Source organism: Rhopalosiphum padi, chromosome 2 (assembly GCF_020882245.1).
Source record: "Rhopalosiphum padi isolate XX-2018 chromosome 2, ASM2088224v1, whole genome shotgun sequence".
NCBI lineage: Eukaryota > Metazoa > Arthropoda > Insecta > Hemiptera > Aphididae > Rhopalosiphum > Rhopalosiphum padi.
Genome location: NC_083598.1, coordinates 9,236,822 through 9,261,039, shown reverse-complemented (window position 1 = coordinate 9,261,039; position 24,218 = coordinate 9,236,822). Strand labels below are relative to the sequence as shown.

At 28.9% G+C, this 24,218-nt stretch overlaps 5 protein-coding genes across 7 annotated transcripts; 2 read left to right on the top strand and 3 right to left on the bottom strand.

Moving 5' to 3' along the window:
- Window positions 1–1,892: 1,892 nt before the first annotated feature.
- Window positions 1,893–5,260, bottom strand: LOC132922334 (uncharacterized). Its single transcript, XM_060985802.1, has 2 exons — window positions 5,047–5,260; window positions 1,893–3,033 (listed from the first exon to the last, which is right to left on the bottom strand). The coding sequence occupies exon 2, from the start codon at window positions 2,964–2,966 to the stop codon at window positions 2,127–2,129; it is 840 nt and encodes a 279-aa protein (XP_060841785.1). The 5' UTR covers window positions 2,967–3,033; window positions 5,047–5,260; the 3' UTR covers window positions 1,893–2,126.
- Window positions 5,261–6,488: 1,228 nt separating this feature from the next.
- Window positions 6,489–10,105, bottom strand: LOC132922331 (splicing factor 3B subunit 2). Its single transcript, XM_060985799.1, has 2 exons — window positions 9,946–10,105; window positions 6,489–8,721 (listed from the first exon to the last, which is right to left on the bottom strand). The coding sequence occupies exon 2, from the start codon at window positions 8,546–8,548 to the stop codon at window positions 6,617–6,619; it is 1,932 nt and encodes a 643-aa protein (XP_060841782.1). The 5' UTR covers window positions 8,549–8,721; window positions 9,946–10,105; the 3' UTR covers window positions 6,489–6,616.
- A 123-nt stretch (window positions 10,106–10,228) lies between these two features.
- On the top strand, window positions 10,229–18,045 carry LOC132922332 (WD repeat-containing protein 76-like). Its single transcript, XM_060985800.1, has 12 exons — window positions 10,229–10,446; window positions 12,115–12,245; window positions 13,298–13,393; window positions 13,475–13,617; window positions 14,075–14,180; window positions 14,493–14,626; window positions 14,741–14,901; window positions 14,984–15,077; window positions 15,164–15,302; window positions 15,407–15,591; window positions 15,776–15,897; window positions 17,644–18,045. Exons 2-12 carry the CDS (start codon window positions 12,115–12,117, stop codon window positions 17,806–17,808), a joined length of 1,476 nt encoding a protein of 491 aa, XP_060841783.1. The 5' UTR covers window positions 10,229–10,446; the 3' UTR covers window positions 17,809–18,045.
- Window positions 18,046–19,154: 1,109 nt separating this feature from the next.
- On the bottom strand, window positions 19,155–20,552 carry LOC132922335 (density-regulated protein homolog). Of its 3 annotated transcripts, none has more exons than XM_060985803.1 (3): window positions 20,397–20,552; window positions 19,645–19,945; window positions 19,155–19,567 (listed from the first exon to the last, which is right to left on the bottom strand). In XM_060985803.1, exons 2-3 carry the CDS (start codon window positions 19,912–19,914, stop codon window positions 19,313–19,315), a joined length of 525 nt encoding a protein of 174 aa, XP_060841786.1. In that variant the 5' UTR covers window positions 19,915–19,945; window positions 20,397–20,552; the 3' UTR covers window positions 19,155–19,312. The 3 variants fall into 3 exon arrangements, with proteins under 3 accessions (XP_060841786.1, XP_060841789.1, XP_060841787.1); XM_060985806.1 differs by having other exon boundaries at window positions 19,645–19,924; window positions 20,397–20,535; XM_060985804.1 differs by lacking the exon at window positions 20,397–20,552 and adding an exon at window positions 20,176–20,324.
- A 101-nt stretch (window positions 20,553–20,653) lies between these two features.
- On the top strand, window positions 20,654–22,926 carry LOC132922333 (replication factor C subunit 4). Its single transcript, XM_060985801.1, has 2 exons — window positions 20,654–20,880; window positions 21,735–22,926. Exon 2 carries the CDS (start codon window positions 21,749–21,751, stop codon window positions 22,826–22,828), a length of 1,080 nt encoding a protein of 359 aa, XP_060841784.1. The 5' UTR covers window positions 20,654–20,880; window positions 21,735–21,748; the 3' UTR covers window positions 22,829–22,926.
- Window positions 22,927–24,218: the final 1,292 nt, after the last annotated feature.

Here is a 24,218-nt window from a genome sequence, read left to right as displayed (position 1 = left end):
GTTGCCATGAAGTGGTGGCACACTCAACGCACGTCAATATAAAAACCGCATAGCGAACGACGTTTATACGTCGCAAAAATGCGGGCAGAGGCTGACGAACAGCGGAACGCAATCGGGGAAGCATAAAAACCGATAAAAAAGCAGATCCAAATCGCACATGGTAGTTTGAGATCGTACACAAATACAATGTCGGTGTCGAAGACGTCTCAATGTCTCACCAAAATATAGTAAAAGTAAAAAAATAAAAATAAAGCAAATATCATTTAGGCAACCCGTCTGACGATGCGTGTTAGTCGAAAAATGACGAAAACTGAACAGGGGCCGTGGGCGACCTTGATATAAAATAAAAATCTGGATTATTTCGTGTTTTTTTGCGCTCAAACCGTTTCGGCAACCCGTCTGACGATGCGTGTTAAGTTTCATAGTCGAAAAATAAATCCATCGCCGCGAAAACTTGCACACGAGTTTTTTTCAAAAAAGTGGTTTTTACCGTACTTAGGTGGTTAAAATTTGTATTTTCGGCATTATTTGGATGTGGGCGGTAGCTCCGACGGTCCCTTGTACCGGCTTCCGCGTTTTTAGAGTCATCGCGAGTAAGGTTCCATCTTAAAAATACGTATATTTAGTTTTTTAGTCGAAAAATGAACAGGGGCTGAGGGGCCGTGGGTGACCGTGATATAAAATAAAAATCTGGATTATTTCGTGTTTTTTTGCGCGCAAACGATAAGTATTAACTATTAAGTAATAAGAATAACTAATAAGTAATAACAGATTAGCTATTAGCATTGATTAAATATAATATAATAATTATTATTATTATTATTATTTTATTATTATAATATTTATATATTTTATTTAATATTAAGTATATTTAATCAATGCTATTAGTACATCAGACATAGATACTAAAGACTAAAGAGTAAAGATTGTCATTACTCGTTTGTCGTGTGTCGAGTTATATATAGTATATTATTATGTAATTGATTTTATCTTATCTATTGAACGTCTGTGTCGACGGTCCAGTCAATATTTACGAGATCTATGATAAAGAAACGTAATAACCAATGTAATACTATTATTAGACTGCCGAGAAATTTTCAGAATTGTAATTTTACGAATTTACGATATTTACAATAAACGCCTATACAAAAATTATTGAATACTGTGACTCGAGAAAATTGAATATCTACGACATAAGGACATAGGGCAACTACGTGGCGTTTGTGGGGGGGGATTCCCCCTTTGCCACCCCTGGATCTGCCACTGTTAAAGACTTAAAATTATGTAAAAGAAATATTTTTAAAAACGTACATAAGTATTTTTTATTTTTTTTTAAAGAAGTCCATTCATTGAATTTTTAAACAAAGATGGAATTATTTATATGTAAGGATATTTTAAAAATGAATTATAAAAAAACTATCTATTTAAAAAAAATGAATTATTTAATTGTTTTACAACCAAGTATATCGCACTCGTGATGGTTCAAAAATTTGGTACAGTGCCTTGCATAGGAGGAGATAAGTCGCAGGATGCAGATTATATATTTATATCCCCCAACATTATAATTTTTTAATTAAAAATAATATTATTTTATCGCAATGTAGAGCAGTTAAATTTTTGTTTTTAAGTTTGAATGAGACATATTTTAGTGGCCCATTGTATATTACTGAGCCGTCTGGGTCTGTATCCCGATCATCCGTCAACATATAACTACCACGGCAATATAGTATAGTTGGTAGTACACTAGAGCACTAGGCACCTTTAAAGTGCCTTAGTAGTACAACTAAACTATAAAATACAACATGTTAACGTAGCTGCGTATTATATATGAAGGTGTGAAGTCTATACACTGATGAGACAGTTATAAAAACAATAATAACACAAAAAGGATATACTATTATTATTGTTTATAATTGACGTATATGTGTGCCTAAACAGGCCATTTACAGGTAACAACAATAAATGAATAACTCGTACGTCGTGTGGGCAACGTTGTTTATTACACGCACTGCACGTTGAAAATCGCATGTTACTATTATGGGCACATAATATATATGGTCGTTTTACGCATCATATGAGCACGAATACAATTGTATGACGGGCAATTGCGAGCGAGCTGGGCCGTTTCAGGCGAACATCTTCTTGACCATGTCGCCGTAACGAGCGTTCTGGGCATCCACGCCGCGCGCGGCCACGTCCCGGTATCGCTCGGCAACCGCGTTGCCCGGTTCGATGTCCAAGGCGCGAACGGCGTCGACCAGGGCACCGTCGAACATGCGGAGCTCGGCAGCCGCCCGGCATCGGCGCACCAGGGCCTTGACGTTGCTCGGGTCTATGGCGAGCGCCTTTCCGGACAGCTGGCGGGCGTGTTCGTAGTTGCCCAGCTGTAGCTGGCAAGCGGCCATGTTGTTGCACACGGCCACGTACATGGCGTCTCGGTCTGATCGCACAGCGTCCACGTCCCGGACGAACAGCACCGCCCTGGCCGCCCGGTTGAACCGGTGGAACGCGTCTGCGAACCGGCCCTGTCCATACAGCCGGTTGCCCGCGTCCTTCTGTCGGGCCGCTTCTGTCAGCTTCAGCCTGTCGTCGCCGCGCCAGCTCGCACCGCCGGCTGCCTTCCGCACGGCCGACAAACAGACGCGACCGGTGACTCGACCCCCGCGCCCGTCGCCCACGCAAAACTCCCGGAGCTCGCCCGGCCGCATGTCGGCCACTACCGCTTCCAGACCCCTGTCCACCGTACAGTCCGCTTCGCCGAGCACAAACGCCAGATCGCGGTCCGTGTCACCGCGGAACCACGCGGACAGGCTGCAGTCGGCCGATGGGGCCTGCAGCCGTATGTCCGTCAGCGTGATGGAGCACTCGTCGCCGGGCAGCGGCCGGAATACGGAAGACGGCGACGGCGACTCTTTGTCGGCCAACGGACGCTGGTCGATCACCTCGCAAACGGGAATCCTGTTCATTTCTGCAGCCGACTGTTCGCCCTGTGGCCTCGGCAGAATCCGAATCTATAGGATTTCCACGCAGTCCCTATAAAACCCACATGCTTAATATTTATTTATTTATCTATTATCTATATGACTATATATATATATATATATATATATGGTTTATAAACTGAAATACTGTTCGATAATTAGCGCATAATTTATTTATAAGACCCATTAAAAAAAAAAAAAATTGTTTGCAATAGCCAATAGTCCGAATAATGTTTTTTTAGAAAGAAAAACTGAAAAATTGGGAAAAATCTGAGTACTTTTTTTTATGGGATTTTTGTATGTACTCGCAACCATAATATTATACGTTTTCCGCGTCAGCTATAAAATATTTTAATAATTAACAACATTTTTTTGAGTCAGCTAATTACCCAATATCAACGCCCGTATTCTTAACTATGGATCTTATATAAGTTAATATGATAACAATTAACAATCGTGTATTGCCTTTACACAATTACGCATAATGCATTTTTATACGTCTCTTTTTTAATATCCTTATGTAATTAAATGTTAAACAATTTATTTTATGATGTAAATATACCAAGCCATTACTCCTTAAGTAATAATATCATGGCGATGTTTATTAAATGATAAGTTTGGATTAAAATTGGGACGTGAAATAAATACCTGTAAGTCTGCAGCTCCTAAAAGTAAGATTCTTAATTAAGACTAGTCTTGAATGTTTTCTAGGGGTGTAATTAGTGTTTCAATAAGACCTATTTGTGTAGATTACGTATACCTAATTTAACTATAGTTATTCAAGTATTGATTTGACATGTTTTGAAACAACGATCATATTGAACTATGCATATGTTTTCGAAATAAAAAAAATCAAGATTTTTAACAATTTTGAGCAAGTTTATTCAATAGGTATATAAACGAGGAAACCAGAAGGTTAGGCTGGAATACAACTACAAGATTGGTTAACTATAACTTATTCAAGGAAAACACCATGCAAGTAGTGGCGTAACTAGAATTCACAAGGTTTGTGGAAAAAAACTATAGCAAATACTAATTGTTCAAGAATTTTCACTCGATCCACTCAAAATTTAATAATTATTATTTTTAACAGCAAAATATTCAAAAAAATTAAGTAAAAAAAAAAAAAACAAGTAAATATGTAAATAAAATAAGTTAGAATCTAAAATATTTTTAGTTTCTTATAATAATTTTCTCAAAATGCATCAACTAAGCTGTTCAATTGAAAGTAATTCGGGTGAGCCGCTAAGTCATTCACATTCGTTAATCTCAACAGACTCAACATAGTATCTATACGTATTAAGTATAAATCTATACCTAGTTACTATTAAATAATGACTATAACAATGAAAATCGTAAATTTGGATAATAAAAGTTAGGTGCATTAAATTACAGCCAGAAAATAATCATATCAAATTAAAATAATAATTATTTTTTAATAGTATTATTGAAATTTTTTTCGTATGCAGTAGCATACGGGGCCGATTTAATTATATGTCGGTTGAGAGCTACTGAATATTAATGAAATGTGTGGCAAAATCACTTATTACTAATAAATAATAAGTTATTATTAAATAAATAGAAATAAAGTATTACTATTTGCAATATTTGCATATCAAAAAAACATTACACAAAAATATTCTACTTATTCCAAGGTAGGTATTATGTTATTTATACAACTTTAATTTCGGACATGTAGATAATTAGTTATAACTTATAACTTTATGTCTTTATATAGGTTATAGGTACTTATAAAGTGCAGATGGGTGGAGTAGGAGACCAATATTTTGTGATTTACTCTGCTCGTCTCATTTAACCTTTTTAATAGATTTTTAAATTTCAATTTGTATTCATTGAAGTAGGTGCTCTAAAAAATATTCTGCTTTTGAATAAGAGATTAAAAATGGATGTCATTCAAAAAAGTAAAAATCTTAAAATACTAACAATAAATGATACCTAGTAAAATATATTTTTTTTTTTCAAAAATGTATTTTTCATAAACGTTAGACATTGCAGAAATAAGTTTTTTTCGATAAAATAATAATTCAATATATGTGTGACGTACGGATGTGAGTCGTGAAGTATTTGGCCGTGATGTTTTAGAGGTTCGGCTGCACAAACAAGAGCAAAGAAGTCTGCGGCCTTTTCCCAGGGAGTCTTATTTATCAGTAACCGCCAGAGCTTCCACAACAACGGGTAATAAGTGATTCAAACATTAAAGTACAGCAAGCGTTAACGAGATTCAAGTCATTCGCAGTTACCCATCTGTAAAACGGGATACATACCTACAACACGTGTGTAAATGATTGTAGAGACGATGGCGAACGATACTATAGGATGGTTTGGAGAAGACGATGGAAGTTTTTTTTTATCAGCCAACGACGTCGAAAGTTTGCGCTTAAACAGCTGTAGACATGTTTAGGGCGCTGCGTACACGACAAAACGGAACGAGTGCCCAAGTTGTCGACAAGTCTCGGGTTCAGCTCGTGCAGGTAACTTCGGTGGCCTCTGTCTGAGGGTGTGCACGGAACAGGTTGAGCAATAAATGCGTCAAGAGGAACAGACCTACAAAATAACCATCGTTGTCGGTTACCTATAAATTACATTATTTTCAGCACTCGAAAACGAGAACTGCTGAATGGCGATTGCACGCTAACCTTATTCTATCGATGCTTATGTGTGTGTGATAGATAAAGAGAGAGCGAGACGATTTTCATTCAATATTCAATTTGAACTCGATCCTCACCTCTATACATATTATACTATGTTTCTAAGTAAGCTTTCGACCTAGTGACCAGTTGCGTCTGTGTTTCTATTGTATCGAAAATAACATTACCAACGCTAAGGTAAAAATGCATACAACTGAACAAGACTCAACAGTCAACAAAATAATAAACTAATAATATTGAGTTGTATTCTTGTCTAAATAATTTGTTTGAAATGTTACATCAAATTCATCTTCAGTCCGATAGAATGGATCGTAAAATACTCCGGCGTTATTCACCAAAGCGTAAACGAATCAAAACCTGAAAATAAACAAAACACAAGGCAGTCGTACATTCATTACTTATTTCACACTGGTCATAGTAACCTTAACACACATTGAATATTATGAAACGCCTCTACATCAATAAAATGTAGGTGTTTAAACTTTAAATTGATTCAATAGAAACTTGAAAGAAGAATTAAAAAATATATAATAAAATAGTACACTAAATATATATCAGAGTAATTATGTCAACTGTCAAGTAACAAATACAACAAAACTGTTTTAGAGTAGTTTCATTCGTGTAATTATTTATTATTTCTGCACAGCTACATACCTATAATACTTTCATTGTTTTTATTATCCACAAGTATAATTTATTTATTATACACATGGTGTTAACATTTTTTTTAAATTCATTTTATCAAGAGTTAGAAACGATAATTCAATATTTATCATTTTCTAAATATTATTTTTATTAAATGGATTTAATTTTAAGTTCAGTACAAACTTTACACCAATTCTGTTCAATAACATAATATTTAGACTTTATAGTGATTATAAATAATTGAATATACAAAGAGTCATATGATATATAAACAATGTTTTAATATTCTCTAAAATGCAAAAAGTTTTCAATTTTATTTGTTTAAAATTTGAAATCCTTATATTTTTTGCTTGTTTTTGCTTCTTGAGCAGCTTTCCGTTTTTGTGATTTTTTCTTTTCGGTCTCAGTGCCATCATCTTCCCCGCCCTGTTGATCCTTCATTCTTTGCTCATATCTAGCTGCCATGGCTTCTACATCTCCAGCTAATTCCAATTCAGATGGATCTAAACTAACTTCAACTTCACCAGGTTTATTTGTTGCTGCAGTTGGTATGTCATACATGTGTGTAGATGCCATCATAGAGCCACGAACAGTGTCAACCTTCTTCTCAGGTAAAACATGGTAGAGTGGTTGTTGCTCACTACTTTCCATTTCAGATTCAATCTTTCGTTTTCTTAATTCAATATATTCTGGTGTTTCATAACCACTTGGTAATCCAGACATAATTCCTGATGGTGTAGCTAAACCTTCGGCAACTGGTGTGGCAATACCACTAGCATCAATTGCTACTTCTTCGGTTTCCTTTACTTCTTCTTCTTCCTCTTCTTCTTCACTTTCTTCAGCATCTGATTCTGAATCTGGCTCTCCCCACATAGATTTATCAATTTGCTCTTCAGCTACATGGGATTCATCATAATCAGATGGTGTACCAAACACATTTCCATAAAGAGGTCGACCACGTTCGTCCACGGGAGGCTTACCCCAACCACCAGCATGGTAACCAAAAGAACATCCTTCAGGAATGGGAGCATTAAGACCAGGAATTTTAAGAGCTGGATATGATGGCGGTGGACCATAACGTTGCATAGCAATAAGCCACGGTGGAGGGACTTTGTGAGCATTATGACCAACCGGCATACCTAATGCTGTACGTAATTCAGCACTCAAATCACCAGGTTTTTTTTCTCTAAGTTTAGTCTCATATTCTTTACCTTCATAATACAAATCACCATGCAGAGATAATCTTGGTTTAGTTTGTAATTTAAAGAATGCGTCATGTAATTTTTTGTAATCAATATCGATCTTACCCATTTTGGGTCTAACTCTTTCTCTCATTTTATTTTTTAATGATTTTTCATCTTCTTTTTCTTGATGGGCAGCTCTCATTTCCATGATACCAGTACGTTTAATAAAATCAGGCAAATCAAATGGGGGTTTTTCAATACCTCGTTTACCCTGTAAATACTTACGCTTGAAGCACCAATGGCGAGGTACAGGCACTGTGTTACGATGCGCTTTTAACTGTATTAATAGATGAGGATCTCTAGCAGTTACATCGTGCATTTCTACAACATCTGGCCTAGAAACAAGCTGCTTTAGTTCAGCTACACTTAAACGAGTAACCTTTTTAAATTGCCTTCTCGACAACTTATCAGGACCCTTTGGTTGATTTTCTCCATCTTTATCTTTGCCGTCATCATCATCTTCTTGTTCAGGAAGCTTAGGTACTTTCTTTAAATCTAAACTGGGTAATGTAGCTTCTTGACCACCATCTTGATCAGATAGTTTTTGCTCTGGTTCAGGAATTTTGAAATTCTCAAAAACTTTAGCATATTGCCTATACATAGGTACAAGGTTGAATACACTTAAAGTTTCTTGTATGTATTCAACCTCAATATCTAATTTTTCAACCTTGTTCTCTTTGTCTGAAGATGATGTTTCTTTTACTTTTTGCTCATTTTTCAATTGTTTCTTCTTTTTCTTTTTATACTTTTTCTTCCTTCTTTTAGCTACTTTACGATCTTTGGTAGACATTTTAACTACTTGTTCTTCTTCATCATCATCGTCATCGTCATCATCTTCATCATCCTCGACATCTTCGATTTTAGGCTGTACAACTTCAGTGTTGTCTTCATGTGAATATTCTTTAGCTTGAATATAGTTCAAAGCTTGTTCAAGGGCTGGGGGAAGAGCAACATCTTCACCAGGTGGAATTAGTAAGTCTTCTTCAAAAGCAACTTCCGGTTCGTACATAATTGAACCACACAAGAAATTTGAACAGATATTTTAATTATAAAATAAGCTTACGGTTGTGAATATTTTTTGAAAACTCTCGAGTAGTGCTGAATGAATTGAGATCCAAGTATTGAAATTCTATGCTTCTTAAAAATGGAACACAATTTCTACCAGCAATCACCACTTTGCACCTAGAAACATAGGAATTTAATTATTAATCACATATTACATGTTCATATTATGCTCGTTAAATGTTATTTTAAAAGAAGCTTTTATTAGGTAAAAGCTAACAAAAACTGATATTATATTGGCAATAACTTGATTAAATTAACCATTACAACACCTGGAAAATAAAATAATACATAGGTATGCAACACATAGCATATAATATAAATTAGTTATGTTACAAATTATATAATTTTGTGTATTTGAAGTTTTCACCATACAAATTTGTATATGTTTGATTGAAATAAGATTAATTATTTATAATACATTCTATAAGTTATTCATAAAAACAAGAATATAATATTTATGTTTTATATTCAATTTAACTATTAAGTAATAACTAATAACCATGTTCATAATATACCATGATATACAGAATTAGGTAATTTTTTCTTAATACATTATTTCCAAGTGACCTATTATGTTGCACTCATACATTTTTCTTAACTTTCAATAAATATAAATTGATAATAATAATAATAAATTGTTAACAATTAATAATTACATTCCATAATTATTAATTATATGTATTTCTATAAATGCAAAAAAATTATAAAATTTGTTAAGGATCCGTAAATAGTCAATTCTTAAACATTGCCACATATATGTTAAATATTAATTGTAAAAATAAAAAGATGATATTAAATATTGTAGTAACTCATAAAAATCCAATATAATATATGTACTTAAAATTACACATACGATATAATAACAAGCCAACATCATAAATCAATAAATCATACATAAAATACTACTAACATATAGTCATACGATAGCAGGGCAATAACAAGCAAGAACCAAAAATTGAATAGTAAGAACAATATAATTACATATTTGTACCAAAACAGGTTAAATAGGTTTGGTAAAGGAACAAAAAAACAATATATATACTTATTATTTAATTTTACGAAAATTAATTTGGATAAGGTCAATGATTACAAATGACAATTACAAAAAGTGGTTTATTCATGATAATCTATAGGTTTAGTTTACGTGTTGTTTTGTAATTGATTATTTACATAGCAAGTCGCAATAACATCTACACATATAGAGGGATAGATAATACATAATACACAAATAGAGAACTTCATATAAGTTTCAGAGTTTAGAAAATATTATTTGAACGTTTAGCGTACAATTCATATAAAGATCAGCCCAATGTTCCTATCAAACAATTATGAGCAACATACCATTTTATTTGATTCCATTTGAACTTTGAAGACGAACTCTTTTTCAAACTTTACGGATCGAGGAATAATAGAACTACAGAATAAAACTCTGGGCACACGACCACAGGGTTAAGTCAAGAGATGTCGGTGTGTTGGTCTGTACTCTGTTGTTACTTGTGCCTTGTTGATGATAAACATCGAACAGATAACAAAATAGACGCCGTGCGAATAACTGGGAAGTTATAAATTTTCGCGCCATTTTTTGATAATGTTATAGGTTAGTCTGATTTTATTTGTGAATTGCTGATGAATCTTTTGTCGATTTAAAAGTTGATTGTTTAGCTTTAGTGTTTAGACTAGAATACCTAGGTCACGGTCAGAATTCACTATTCAGTTTTACTAATTCACTATTCACTTTTCAATAATTCAATATTCTTACTGTCATACCCACGATTAAGGAAGAAATTCCATTTCATTAGTCGTGGAGTCGTTTAAGATTTAATTTATAGTCTATTTAGTAAGGTAAGGTTATTTCATCATACTTTAACATTTAATCAATTTATTAATTTATAAAATTACTATGTACCAAGTACCCAACTATCATCTACGAATGGCGGACATTTTCCCCCCGGACAATTTCCCCCCTGTTATTTTCGACATAGTAGGACATTTTCCAACCGTATATTTTTTGATGATGACATTTTCCCCCTATATAACTAAACTATTTAAAACGTATTATAATTATCACAATATTTATTATTTTCCCACCCATATTCAAAATGTATTTAAAATAAGTTTAAATATTTGGATGTTTATTGAAACACAATCAAATTTGGTAGCAATTATTAAATTGTTAAATATCCAAACTGGTATGGGCGGTATGGTTGAATATATAAAAAGGCTTAAAAATATGTGTTTAGGGATAAGTAAAGAATAGTACATTAAAGAGTTTTTACAAAATGTTTCATATCTATGTCGCAATTTCTAGTTATTTTTTTATTATTTTAATTTGTATTATTATTACTACTACTGTTATTATGTATTTCAAATTAATTAATAATGTAAAAATGTAAATAATTAAATTTATTACACATTAAGAAAAAATAAAAATAATAATTGCATATATTCTATTATATTAATATACTAATTATAAGGTATATTGAAATAAAAATATGGGGGGGGGGGGGAATTTCCACTTACCATCATATACTATAAAAAAAAAATTAAATAACTAAGTAACCTTTTTTCTTTTGTTGCCAAGTTGCTTTTCAAATTTTGAGCAGTGCTCCATTATTCATTAGAATCATTAGATGAACAAACAACTATAAAAAAACCTATAAACATTAAAGAATTAAAGTTTAAACTAATGAGTAACAACTACTTATGTTTAGGTCTACATGAGTTGTCCATTCTTTAATATTTTAAGTTAATATAATTTATATTATTTTGAATTAATATTTTTTGTATGGAAATGCCACAATTCCAATTACTTTCCTAGTCCCTACTCATGTATCATAGACATAGGCGTCATTAAGGGGTATCTTTGCTACCCCATAATTTTTTTTGGGGTAGCAAGGGTATTGTTTTGCTATCCCCAAAGAAATCTTAGATTTAGAAAATATATTTGATGTTTATTATTCAAGTGTGTACTGTATACTGTATTATTAAAATAATAATTATTATATTATATAATAGTTATTTTTCACTTTCTAAAAATAAATGCAATGTAAATTTGTTGTAGATAATTTTTTTTTTTTGCTACCCTAGAATTTGGACTAATCTAACTGTATGATCATAGTCACACAGTTAAGTAGGGTTCTGTTCGTCTAAAGTCTAACAATTTTCTATCTAATATTGTTAACTGAGTACTGCTGTGCCATTTTTAGATGTAACTGATAAATCATATACATAAGTAGTTAACTTATTAGTTATTATTTACTATACATATATTATAAAAATAATAGTTATTAATATAATTTTCCCAGCTACATAGATTAAATTGTTTTATTTTGGTAAAATATTTTACTTTGATAGTGAGATGAGTGCCTATAATTGTAACTACTTATTTTTAATATTTTATTGATCCTTATTATTATAGTTAAATAATTTATACGTTCTTATTTTTTCAATATTTTGTATATAATATAATAGTTTATTTTGTATTTACTAATTCACATTTAAATCTTTAAGATGATTAAAATTGAAAACACATCACCTTTAAAAATGGAAGAAATTGAATGTATGTCTGATGATGAAGACGAAAGTTTGACATATGAACAACAAAGAGAAAAAAGAATGAAAAAAAATCAAGAAATATTAGAGTGAGTAGTTTTCTTTGAAAATTATTTTTTTTAACAGGCTTATAAATATTAAGCTAGTTTTTAATGATTTATGTGATTTTAAATATATTTTAAAGTTTAACTAGTCATTTTTATCGTGCATTATTATTATCTAAAATTGAAATTCTTAAAAAAATATATAAACAGAGTGATTAATCGAGTATGCTTACTACTATTTTTTTTACTTAAAATAATACTTTTAAATTATTCTAAATTCTGATTTTTGGTACTTTTACATTATATTTAAGGAAAATATTTTCAAATAATTAAATTTTTTATCGTTTAAGGGGTGCCTTGTGGCACTACATAAAAGCTTATATTTTTTTTTTAAATTATAACTAACTTTTTATTCTATACTATGCTGATAATTTTTTTGAAAATTTTAGTTGATTCATATCAAAGTTCTAATGAGTAGTTGCTTAATTATTAAAATGTAAAAGTCAACTGCAATAATTTTGTTTGTTGTTTGTCATGGTACGGTCAAAATTGATGTTGTGTAAGAAGTTATGATAGGAATGAGCATCGGCATTACACCGTAATGCTTGATACTTTGTATTTGCACTGCTGCAGACCGTCAATATATATGTTAGAGATAATTGTCTTTAAATCACTTTTACAAAAATATAATACAAATGAAATATTTAATCCAATACTTATTATATTTTAAACATTCTTACAAATTATAAAATATCAATAAATTATTATTATAACTCATATCTTTCAAACCTATTATTCTTAGTATAGAAATTTTAATTATCCAAAAACTTATTTGTATTTCAAGTTAAATACATCAGCATTTTCAAAAAGTCGTCTGTATTAAAATTTACAGAAAAAAAACAAGACATTTTTATTTGAAAAAATCACAAATCTTCTAATTAAATTTTAATACTTCAGTTCATTTTAAAAGGAAAAATTAGGACAAACTTATTTGGTGTGTCATTTTGTATACTAATAACACAAATTATGATTAATTTCTCATGAATTATTCATCTAAAATTTGTAATTAAATTTATTAATTAATAATAATATTCCAGTATACTTGGTATAAATCAGGCTGCAAAGACATTAGCAAATAGCTTAGAAAAAAAGGCAGCTTACAAAAATGTTAAAAGATCTCGATCTGTAAAATTGTAAGTACCTATTAAATGTTTGACCAAATTATTTTTAAAACTTTATTATTTAATTTTATTCATATATTTTATTTTTTTCAGAAAACCTGAAAGACGTTCATTGAGAATAGCTCATTTGGCTGCACCTCAAGATAATCATCTCCCAGAAAAATATGAATTAAAATCTAACAATTCCAAAATCTCTGAAAAAGACAATTCTTATGAAACTAAATTTATAGATCAAAGTAAGTAAACTTTTATCCTTAAGCTACTAGTTATTTTTGTTCAACACATAGGTAATCCATACTGTTCACATATTTTTTTTTAGTTTTTTTCTCTATTAATAAATTATAAAGTTAACATTAAATGTTCATTTAGGTATACTATTTATCCAAGTTTGAAAAAATACAATTGAAATACTTTAACTTACAGCAACTATTTAAGTAAATAATTAACTGTTTTTATGTAAACCGTACCTTGAACAAGATCATTTTATGTATGTGAGATTTAAAATTAATTAAAATATTGTTTTATACTAAGGCAACCTGTTAGAAAAAGTACCAGATGAAATAATACCCAATGTATATTGTCTGTAATCTACATTTTATAAATAGATTGTGCTCCATTTCACTACAGCTTTCATAGTGTGTTATTTTAAAGGAAACATACTTATTACTAATTATATTATTTTATTTACTTAAGGTATCATAACAATGCCAGAAGAAGACTCTGTTTTTGTTGAAAAATTGAGTGATGAATTAGCCATTAAAGAAGCAGTTAATGATTTTCATATGTTACCAAGTGATAAGTATGCAATAAATTCTAAATTATTAATAGTTTATACTTTCCCATAATGCTAAAATTGGAAAAATAACTATGTAACTAAAAAAATATACCATAGTATATTTATTTATTAACTTACTTTACATCTAATGAAATAATAATTGTATTTAATGTTTTATAACAATATATCAAGTGTAAGTTTATCCTCAAAATTAATGTTAGTTTTCTTCTCTCTCTTTACTATGAATAGTATATTTTTCTAAGATTTTTTACAGATATTTAAATAATTTCCATTCTTATCTATTGATATGTTAAACATTATTTTATTTGTATTTAGATTTGTTCATGTGCTAAAAAGTCTTGATATGATTACACCAGTAAAAGTGTGTGAAAAACGAATCTACTCTCTTGCTATTCATCCTTCAGAAACATCTCTAATAGTTGCGGTGGGGGACATGAACGGAAACTTGTGTGAGGCTGAATATATAATTAAAATATTTTTATTATGGAATTCATATAATAATTAAATTATTGTAAATTTGTCTGACTCTTAATTAGTAATAATTTAATTTTAACATTTTGTAGCCTTATACAACAATAGAAACTCAGAAATGCGCGAGTATAGAATTCATGATGCTCCAGTTAATTGTATTTCATTTTGTACTTGGGATCCATATAAGTTGTTTTCAACTAGTCATGATGGGTCAGTCAGATGTGGTGACATGGTTAAACGAACTTTTGATGTTGTTAGTAAAATCATTTTACATAAGAATTTATTATCTTTGTTTTTAATCATGTTAATTAAAGTTATACGTTTTAAATAAATAGATCTATAAGAAAGATTGGAAAGGTCAAAATAAATATGGTATGAATCATACTACATGGCACACTGAATTTGAAAGAAATCTTCTAATAGGGAGTGGTATGTTGCTAGGCTTTCTCATCTGTGACACATAAAATCTCAATTTTTTATGATTATATTATATGTTTAACTGTTTGCTTATTAAGGTTCGGGACATGTAGATATGATTGACATACGAACACCAGATCAAATTATTAACACTGCTTGGTGCCATGAAAGATCTGTGCGTACAGTTCAATGTCACCCTTTGGAAAAACATCACTTTTTAACTTCATCTGGAATTGGGTAATTACTAATTGCTATTATAATATTATATTAACTGCTAAAATACATGCATTTAAATGTATTAAAAAAAAAAAAAAATTATTTAATTAAAATTATACTTTTAGAGAGGTTTCTTTATGGGACATAAGGAATATGACTGATAAATCAATTAATCCAATCTTACAGTTTGAGCATCCTAAATCATTAACTAGTGCATTTTTTTCTGCCTCTGGTACTAAGATGGTATCTACATGTAATGATGATAATATTAGAATCTTTAATACCGATACATTAAATTCAAGTGCTACAAGTAAGTTCTAAATCTTAATCGTTTTCTGTATAACTTTTCAATCAATTATCAATTTTCTTAATATAAAAAAGCTGAGTCAACCTTTGAAGTAGAAATTAATTACTTAGACTCAATTTTAATGTATAACCTAGTAGATTTTACCAACTGTGATGGTAAATAATATTAATTCAAATATATTTTTTAGAACCTATCAAAATAATTCCACATAATAATCATACAGGACGGTGGCTTTCAGTGTTTAAAGCTAAATGGAATCCTGGAAGAGATAACGAATTCTTCATTGGATCAATGATAACTCCAAAAAGAGTATGTTAAATAATTATTAATTATTATTCAGTTATATTAAGAAGTTTTTAACAGAATAATGTTACCATTTTGTCTGATAATTAAAGGGATTGGTAGGCTACAGAATATATATATATAAATGTAATGATAAATAATGTATAATCCATAATTAAACAAAAGAGCAATCATATTATATCCTATAGTTGGGAGCATGAAAAATGAATGTAGCCTTAACACCCGGTTGACACAGCTGCCCAAATACTCAATATATTACATAACCATTCAGTATTTTGTGCTCCTTATATTCCTTAGGTATTGGAGGAGAACATGCACTGTTGTACATCTTTACATTTTTTTTTCACTTCGTTTGTACCCTGTGCTGTAGTAAACATATTTTGTGAATTTCTGTACATTTGTGAGTATTTGTTTGAATTTAATTATTGATATACTGACAGCTTTGTATAAAATGTCATTTAAAGATCATAACTCTTGTAGTCAAGATAAAAAAAAAATGTTAATGTATTTAATTTTATTATAATGGTATTAGAAAATATGATTTGACAACGACTTTTTCAAAAATTGTTGCTGAAGCTTGTGTCATCATATTGAAGTGTCATATATGTATAAGCTAAAAAATTTACATTAGTCGTAGAGGAAGGACTATCATATAAACCACATAAATTGTATAACTGTCAAAAGAAATGCACGGAAATGGATGACTGATGTTGATATAGTTCTTCAAACACTAAGTAAATTTTATGATAAAGATGAATTGAAATTAAAAAATAAAATGCCAAATTATGAGGAATCCGTCTTAAGTCTTAAAACTTGAAATTAGATGAAATCTGGGTAAACCAAAATCATACAAGGTTTTATGTTTGGCAAAATAACAAAGAAACTGAAGAACTAAAAATACCAACAGGCAAAGGAGGTCGTATTGTTAATTCATTGAAGGGTCAAAATGAGTTTTTAAAGGTTGGCTTGTAAATATGTTAAAGCTACTTCCTGAACCATGTGTTATTGTTAACTATAACACGTCGTATAATTTCATGTATATAAACAATTATCCAAAAAGTAATGCTTGGAAAGATGATGTGCAGAATTGGCTGAAAAATCAAGACATTAATTTTTCACTGTTAGAAACATTAGATGAACTGTGTGAACGAGTTAAATTGTTAATAGTGTTGTTTGAGGTATGAGTTAGACAAAACTAATTTTATTAACCTTAAAGTAATCCAACTGCTATTGTACCACTGCTGGTACCCCATCTTACTTGTAATAAACCCTAAATTATACTATGTAATAACCAATAAACAAAAGATAAAATGATTTTTCTTCTCTTGGACAGTAGTAGCTGCATGGCAAATATTTTTTTGTTGATAAAATATTTGCTAGAACATTTTAGTTTAAATTATCTTTTGTTATAACATTTAAATAAATATATTTATTATTTAGGAATATTTTAACTATTTCATTAATATTATATATGTTTTAAACGACACAGGTTTGGTATGTAGTTAAGGCAGTTGTTTGTAATAGGTTAGTAATATTAATAAAAAATTAATCGTGGTATGAAAAACACAGTTAACACAAACATACTAAAAAAATATGTATAACATTGTTAATGAAAATGGTAATATCTTTAAATGTTTAGTACAATTATCAAGTTTACAACAAGTTAAATAATGTATTATTTTGTTAAAAACCTATTTATATTATTTAAACATACCAAACATACACTGTAATTAATTTCTTATGTATTTCCAGATACAAGTTTATAATTGTACCGGAAATGTATTACACAATCTGACCTCTACAGAGATGACCACATATTGTCCAGTCATAGAAGTACATCCCACTCAGGCTATTTATGTCGGAGGAAATGGATCCGGTCGTTTACATATATTTAGCACCAAGGAACAACTAACATAAAAGCTTCAGTTACTAAATTATTCAGTTTTAATTTTTTATACTAAATATTAAACAAAACAATGTACATTTTTTATAAGGATACTTCATTATATACACAAATCTATAGTTAATTAAGACTTGCCTACTCAAAATACAAAAAAATGTATGTATATATATATTTATTTTTTTTATTGTTAATATATTGTATAAAATACAACAAAAAGAGGACTTTAAAAATAAATAATGGTCAAAGTTTAATTTGTATTTTTATATTGTATATATTAATACATGTACATTGTATATAATTTTTAAACTTTGAATATTAAATTAAAAGTATATGATCACCTACCTAACTAGTTCTACCCATATTTCTATTTTACTATAGCATGGTTATAATTCTCTTGTATAATATGTATTTTATTGATATACCAAAGATTAATGTTATTCAAAATTTGGTTACACATATATGCACTTATGTAATGTAGCAAAGTATTATAATTTATAATACATTAAACAGAAAAAATATTTGCACGATTCTTATACCATATAATAATGAGTATTAAAAACACGCACTAATATTATAAAGTATTAAACCATAAAAAATAAAATAAAATTGAAACCCTGACTAGTAACATCATAATATCTACAATATTGATTCTATAATCAATGTAGACAAATCACATCAATGAGCAGTTAGTAGTATTAAACTCAAAATTTTTGAATTGTGATTATCTTAATAGCAGGTTTAATATAAATGACAAATGTTTAACCATGGGACTAAGATAACAACTTATTAGTGAGTCAGTCAATTAAAATTCCTATATATGCCATGTATCACAATTCACAGTAAAATTATGCCTTACATTTCAGATATAATATATTCATTCATATGGAAATAGTGTATGAATATAGGTGGCACATGAGGTTAGCTTGTACGTTTTTATCGCAGGTACTCTAAACCTTAAGAGCTTTCTATCTTACCTGATCATTTCAAATTACTCTTATCTTTGTCAATGGCTATAATTAAAATCTGATAAAATAAGATTTTACTAATTCTAAATCTTGTAGATCATCAACTCTGGTACTTTTTTTTTATAGAAACTCATCATTGCATTATTTTGAATCACACAGATGATCGATACATATCATATGTTTATATGAATTAAAGGTTATTATTCTCCATAATATGATTACCTTATATTACTAATTACAATTTTACATTACTCTTGAAAACATAACTTATTAACTATTTATTCACACAAATTGTAAATAAATAAAATTGTGTTTGGCAAGTCTGCAGAGTGCTAATTTTTCCTTTTTTTGAAGAAAATAAAGAAGGAATAGTTTATATATAAAAAAAAGAACAATTAAATGATTGGAAATAATATATATCCCATAGCAATATATTGGTTTTATAAATTTAAATATTCCAGGTAGACAACAAAGACTGGATATTGCCTTCAGTCAAACAAAAATTCAATGGTTGAATCATTTGTTTCACATTGAAAATAAATAAATTTTGTGATCACCGTTTAAGATCTCCGAGGTCTTCAATGTAATCTTCATCAATTTCAGGCCATTTTTCAGGTATTATATCAAACAAGTCATCTTTGACATCACCTTGTATGACAATTTCATCCTCGCCTGTCACACTCGATCCACAAGCAAATTTAGTACCAAAAAATTTAGCTGCAACTTTCAAATCAATATTGAATGTACTCAAGCCAGTTACAACAGTAACTGATTTCTTTTTGCCTCTTGGTGCTCTAGATAAACATACCTAAATGATTTTGATATACAAATAAATAAACTATTTTTGTATCAATGTAAATCTCATTTTTAAATCTGCTTGCTTACTTGTTTGGGACCATCATCTTTCTTCTTTGACTTTACCATGCCTTTTCCACCACGTTTTTGACGTTTTTTCTCATCAGAATCATCACCTCCAGCAGTTCCACTTGATGTCATTATTCTATTAAATTCATCAGGTAAATACTTTTCAAGCCATTCCCGGCAACGATCAGTATCTGAGGAAAAATCACAATATTCAGGCGGAAGTGAACAGTTACCACAATATAACACTTTCAGAGGATATGATGGTTTGGAATTTGATTCTTCTTCAGCCATGTTTATATTTCTGTAAGAATAATTTTGTTACCTAAATCAAATAGACATTAAAATCAATTATTAATCCTGTATTAAAATTATAATAATATCTATTTCATAAAAATTGGTTAATTAAAATAATGTTTTTATTTTTGTTTAGTTAAAAAAATAAAATAAAAATAATAATTAATGATTTAAAGCTGCATATAAGTATGATTTAAAAATTAACTACAATCAATCAATACAGAGATTAAAAACGATTAATAAAAGTTTTTAAATTACCAAAATAAAAGGTTTTACACTTCATGAAGCTTTTTCTTCACAAGTATTGAGATTTAATACATATTAAAAATGATTATAATCATTGTCACTGGCTTGACAATTTTTTAAAAAGAAATTTGAAAGATTTATGAGGAATTAAGCCCTCTTATCACTTTGCAAATAGCAAATTGTATAGTATAATATACCTAGGAACACTAAGACTTAAAAAAATATCTACTTACTTTAAACTGTGTATATTTTATGTACAATTATTTACAGTCTAATGAAATTAAATTATGTATAATTACAAAGTACAGACTAAAAATTTAAAATTAAGGTTTAAGTTGAAAATAATTGTATGATATAAAATTTCAATTCAATCTTATCAATTTGAAATAATCATAATCAAGACCGTGGTATAATGGATTAATATCATAACCTAGTATGACAAGACGAAATTTTTATTTTGGCGGTAAATGTACACAACATTATCACTAAGACTTATTATTAGTTAAGACTTTGTTATTAGTTTTATATTGTACCTATCGTTCATTTTTTACTTCTGCAGTTCTGCGGCCTTAACCTGCATACTTACTTAAATGAATAATTACTACTATTTTATATAGTACGTCCTTAATATTCTTCATTACAATTTCGTTGTTCGAGCCATTCAGAAATAATTAACGACCGACGGATTTTTGTGGAGTTTTTAATCATTAGTTATTTGTAAGTAATAAAAAATAATAATCTAATTATAATCGTTTGTTTGATGTTTTTTTATTATTAAACATTAACAGCTATTTGTATTGAATACCATAAACCTTACATCAATATTTGCTATTATGATTTTAGAATCTAATGAAAGGTTTTATTAAAAAATTGTATATATACCTAACACATGTGTATATATTTATTTGTAGTATAAAAGAACTTAACATTTTAATAAAAATAATATAATTTAATTAATAATATTTATTTATTTATTTTTATTAAAGCTACCAATATAAAATTATTACAGTTTAACAGTTACAAGTAAAGATACATTAGCTAATAACAATCTAATGGATGTGATAAAAATAATATTTTTATTCTTTTAATATATTCTATTATACTTGAAGTATTTGATAATAAATTACTTTTGTCTTTCTAAAAACATATACCTAATTTTATATTTTAATTCATTATTTATTTCAATTATATAATATTGTAACTATATTAATTCTGATGAAGTTGCAATATAATAATTTGGTAGTTATCATTATCCTAAGTTCCTACTATGGTCAACTATATCCATATTTTCAACAAAAAGGCCAAATGTAAAATGTTAAAAATTATTTTGCAAGATATTTCATTAAATAATCTTGAAATTTTTTTTTTTAAACCATAATATTTTACTTTATATTTTTGTATTACTAAAATATTAAAATATAATATGACAAAATATATTATTGAACACATTACACATGTTGTGTTATACTTATTGTAGTTTAGATTATCTGTGATGGGGTGATCTGTCCCAATTATTTTTTAATAATTACTAGTTATATTTGTTATGTTAATATAATTTTATTATTTTATAGAAATTATAATTGTTATGGATTCTTTTCTAAAAACTGGGAAAATCAATCAAGATCAACAATCTACTAGCAGTGGTCTGAAGAGTAAAGATGGATCAAGAGGAATTTCTGACAGTACCACACCTTGGGTGGAAAAATATCGACCTCGTACTGTCGATGAGGTATCTGAACAGTCGGAGATTGTAGCTGTACTAAAACAATGTTTAGAACAAGGTGCTGATATGCCACACTTATTGTTTTATGGCCCACCTGGTACAGGTAAAACTAGTACCATAATTGCAGCTGCACGCCAGTTGTTTGGAGATATGTACAAAAACCGTATGCTAGAACTTAATGCATCTGATGATCGTGGTATTCAAGTGATTCGAGATAAAGTTAAAACATTTGCACAGCTTACAGCTTCTGACCGACGACCAGATGGTAAACCATGCCCACCGTTCAAAATTGTTGTATTAGATGAAGCTGATTCAATGACAGCAGCTGCTCAAGCAGCTCTCAGACGTACCATTGAACGAGAGACCAAGACTACTAGATTCTGCCTTATTTGCAATTATGTTAGTTGCATTATTGATCCATTAACGTCGCGTTGCTCCAAATTCAGATTCAAACCTTTATCACATGACATAATGCTAGCTCGTCTTGAACACATATGTAAAGAAGAAGGAGTAAAATGTGCACCACGGGTGCTGGCCCGATTGGTTGATGCTTCTGGTGGAGATATGCGTAGAGCAATTACATCACTCCAAAGCACAGCTAGATTAAAAGGTGAAGATGGTATTGAAGAATTAGATGTTTTAGAAGTTGTTGGCACTGTTCCTGATGTTTGGTTAGATCGTATGATAGATATAGGTCGTATGTACGACTATCAAAAAATGGATGGTTTTGTGGAAGATCTGATATTTGAAGCCTATTCAGCAGCTCAGATCTTAGAACAATTGCATGATAAAATAGTATTTTCTACAGATTTAAAAGACCAACAGAAGGCTCTAATTTGTAAATCTATCAGTATTTGTGCCTATAGATTACAAGAAGGCTGTAGTGAATATGTCACTCTTTTACATTTATTATGCTCAGTTGCTAAAGCATTAAAAGGTTAAGTTAAAAAATATGCATTGTATTTTACTATTTTTTTATTCCATTTTTATTAAATTTATATTTTTAAAACTTTAAAATAAAAAGTGTAATCATTAGTACAGTTTTGTAATATTTTTTTATCATCCTCTCTATATTTTAAAAACTCACCCATCAATTTGAAGTATGATTTATATTATCAATCAATACATTTATTTATATTTATGTCATTTTTATAGTTGTTTACTGGTAGTAAATTTATATCATTGATTATATATTATTATAATACATGATTATAAAGAACTTATAATTGTGTTATAATATTTATAATCAATGTTTATAATATGTATTATTTAATACTTATTTTAATTTTAATATCAATTAACCATTAAACATGATATTTGTATAATGAACATTATATTATACTATATTTTAATTGTGATTGTTTTGTTTAGTGTTAAAATTAAACATAATATAATATATATTATATACATGATGTATAATACATCATAAATGTTGTCTGTAACATATGACAAGATGCCAATTATTAATATTTACCATATACCTAATTCATAGAGCTAATTAACTTTATTACCAATTAGTACTTTTTAACTAAAAATTACATAACCATCCATATAATTAAATGTGGCATCATTAAAACCAACTTTTGACGTTTCTGCTATCAATTGCGTACACTATACAGTATATTGTGTTATATTTATGTAAAATAATTTATCAACAATTATTAATTGTTAAAAAATTGACTAATCTACTATAATTTAAAATATTGTTGAGTTGTGCTGATTTTAAGATCTCTAAGATTTATTTGTATGTTCTATGCACAAGAATAGAAGATATTAATTTTAATATTAACCAATTTCTTATTTTTCATTAATCAAAACCTTCTACAGAAATTTATTTTTCATAAATATTCAAAAGTTTATCTCAAATACTTGCTGAAACTGTATGATTGATCAACATTAAATCAACTAAACCCAATATAATATATTTTTAAATTATTAAAGTAGTTTCACAAATTGGGAAATTTTTTTTTAACATTTATATTTTTATTAGATTATGAATTTATATAATATTAATTTATTCTATAATCAATACTTCCACAAAGGCACTAAGATTTTTTTTTTTAATAAAAATTTTAGCAAATCATTTTTCACTTTGTCAAAAGCAACACAAGGAATTAATAAGGGCTAAGATCTTATTTATAACTAAGAATATTAGTTAAAAAAATTAATAGATATATTTCCTGTGCATTGACCGGATAGATTTTTAATATTTACACTTTTTATAAATATAAGCATGTTTTAATTTAAAATAATTTCGATTATTTTTAACTATTAATAATTTAGGTATTCAAAATTGTAAATATTAAAAAATCAAAACATAAATAAAAATTAA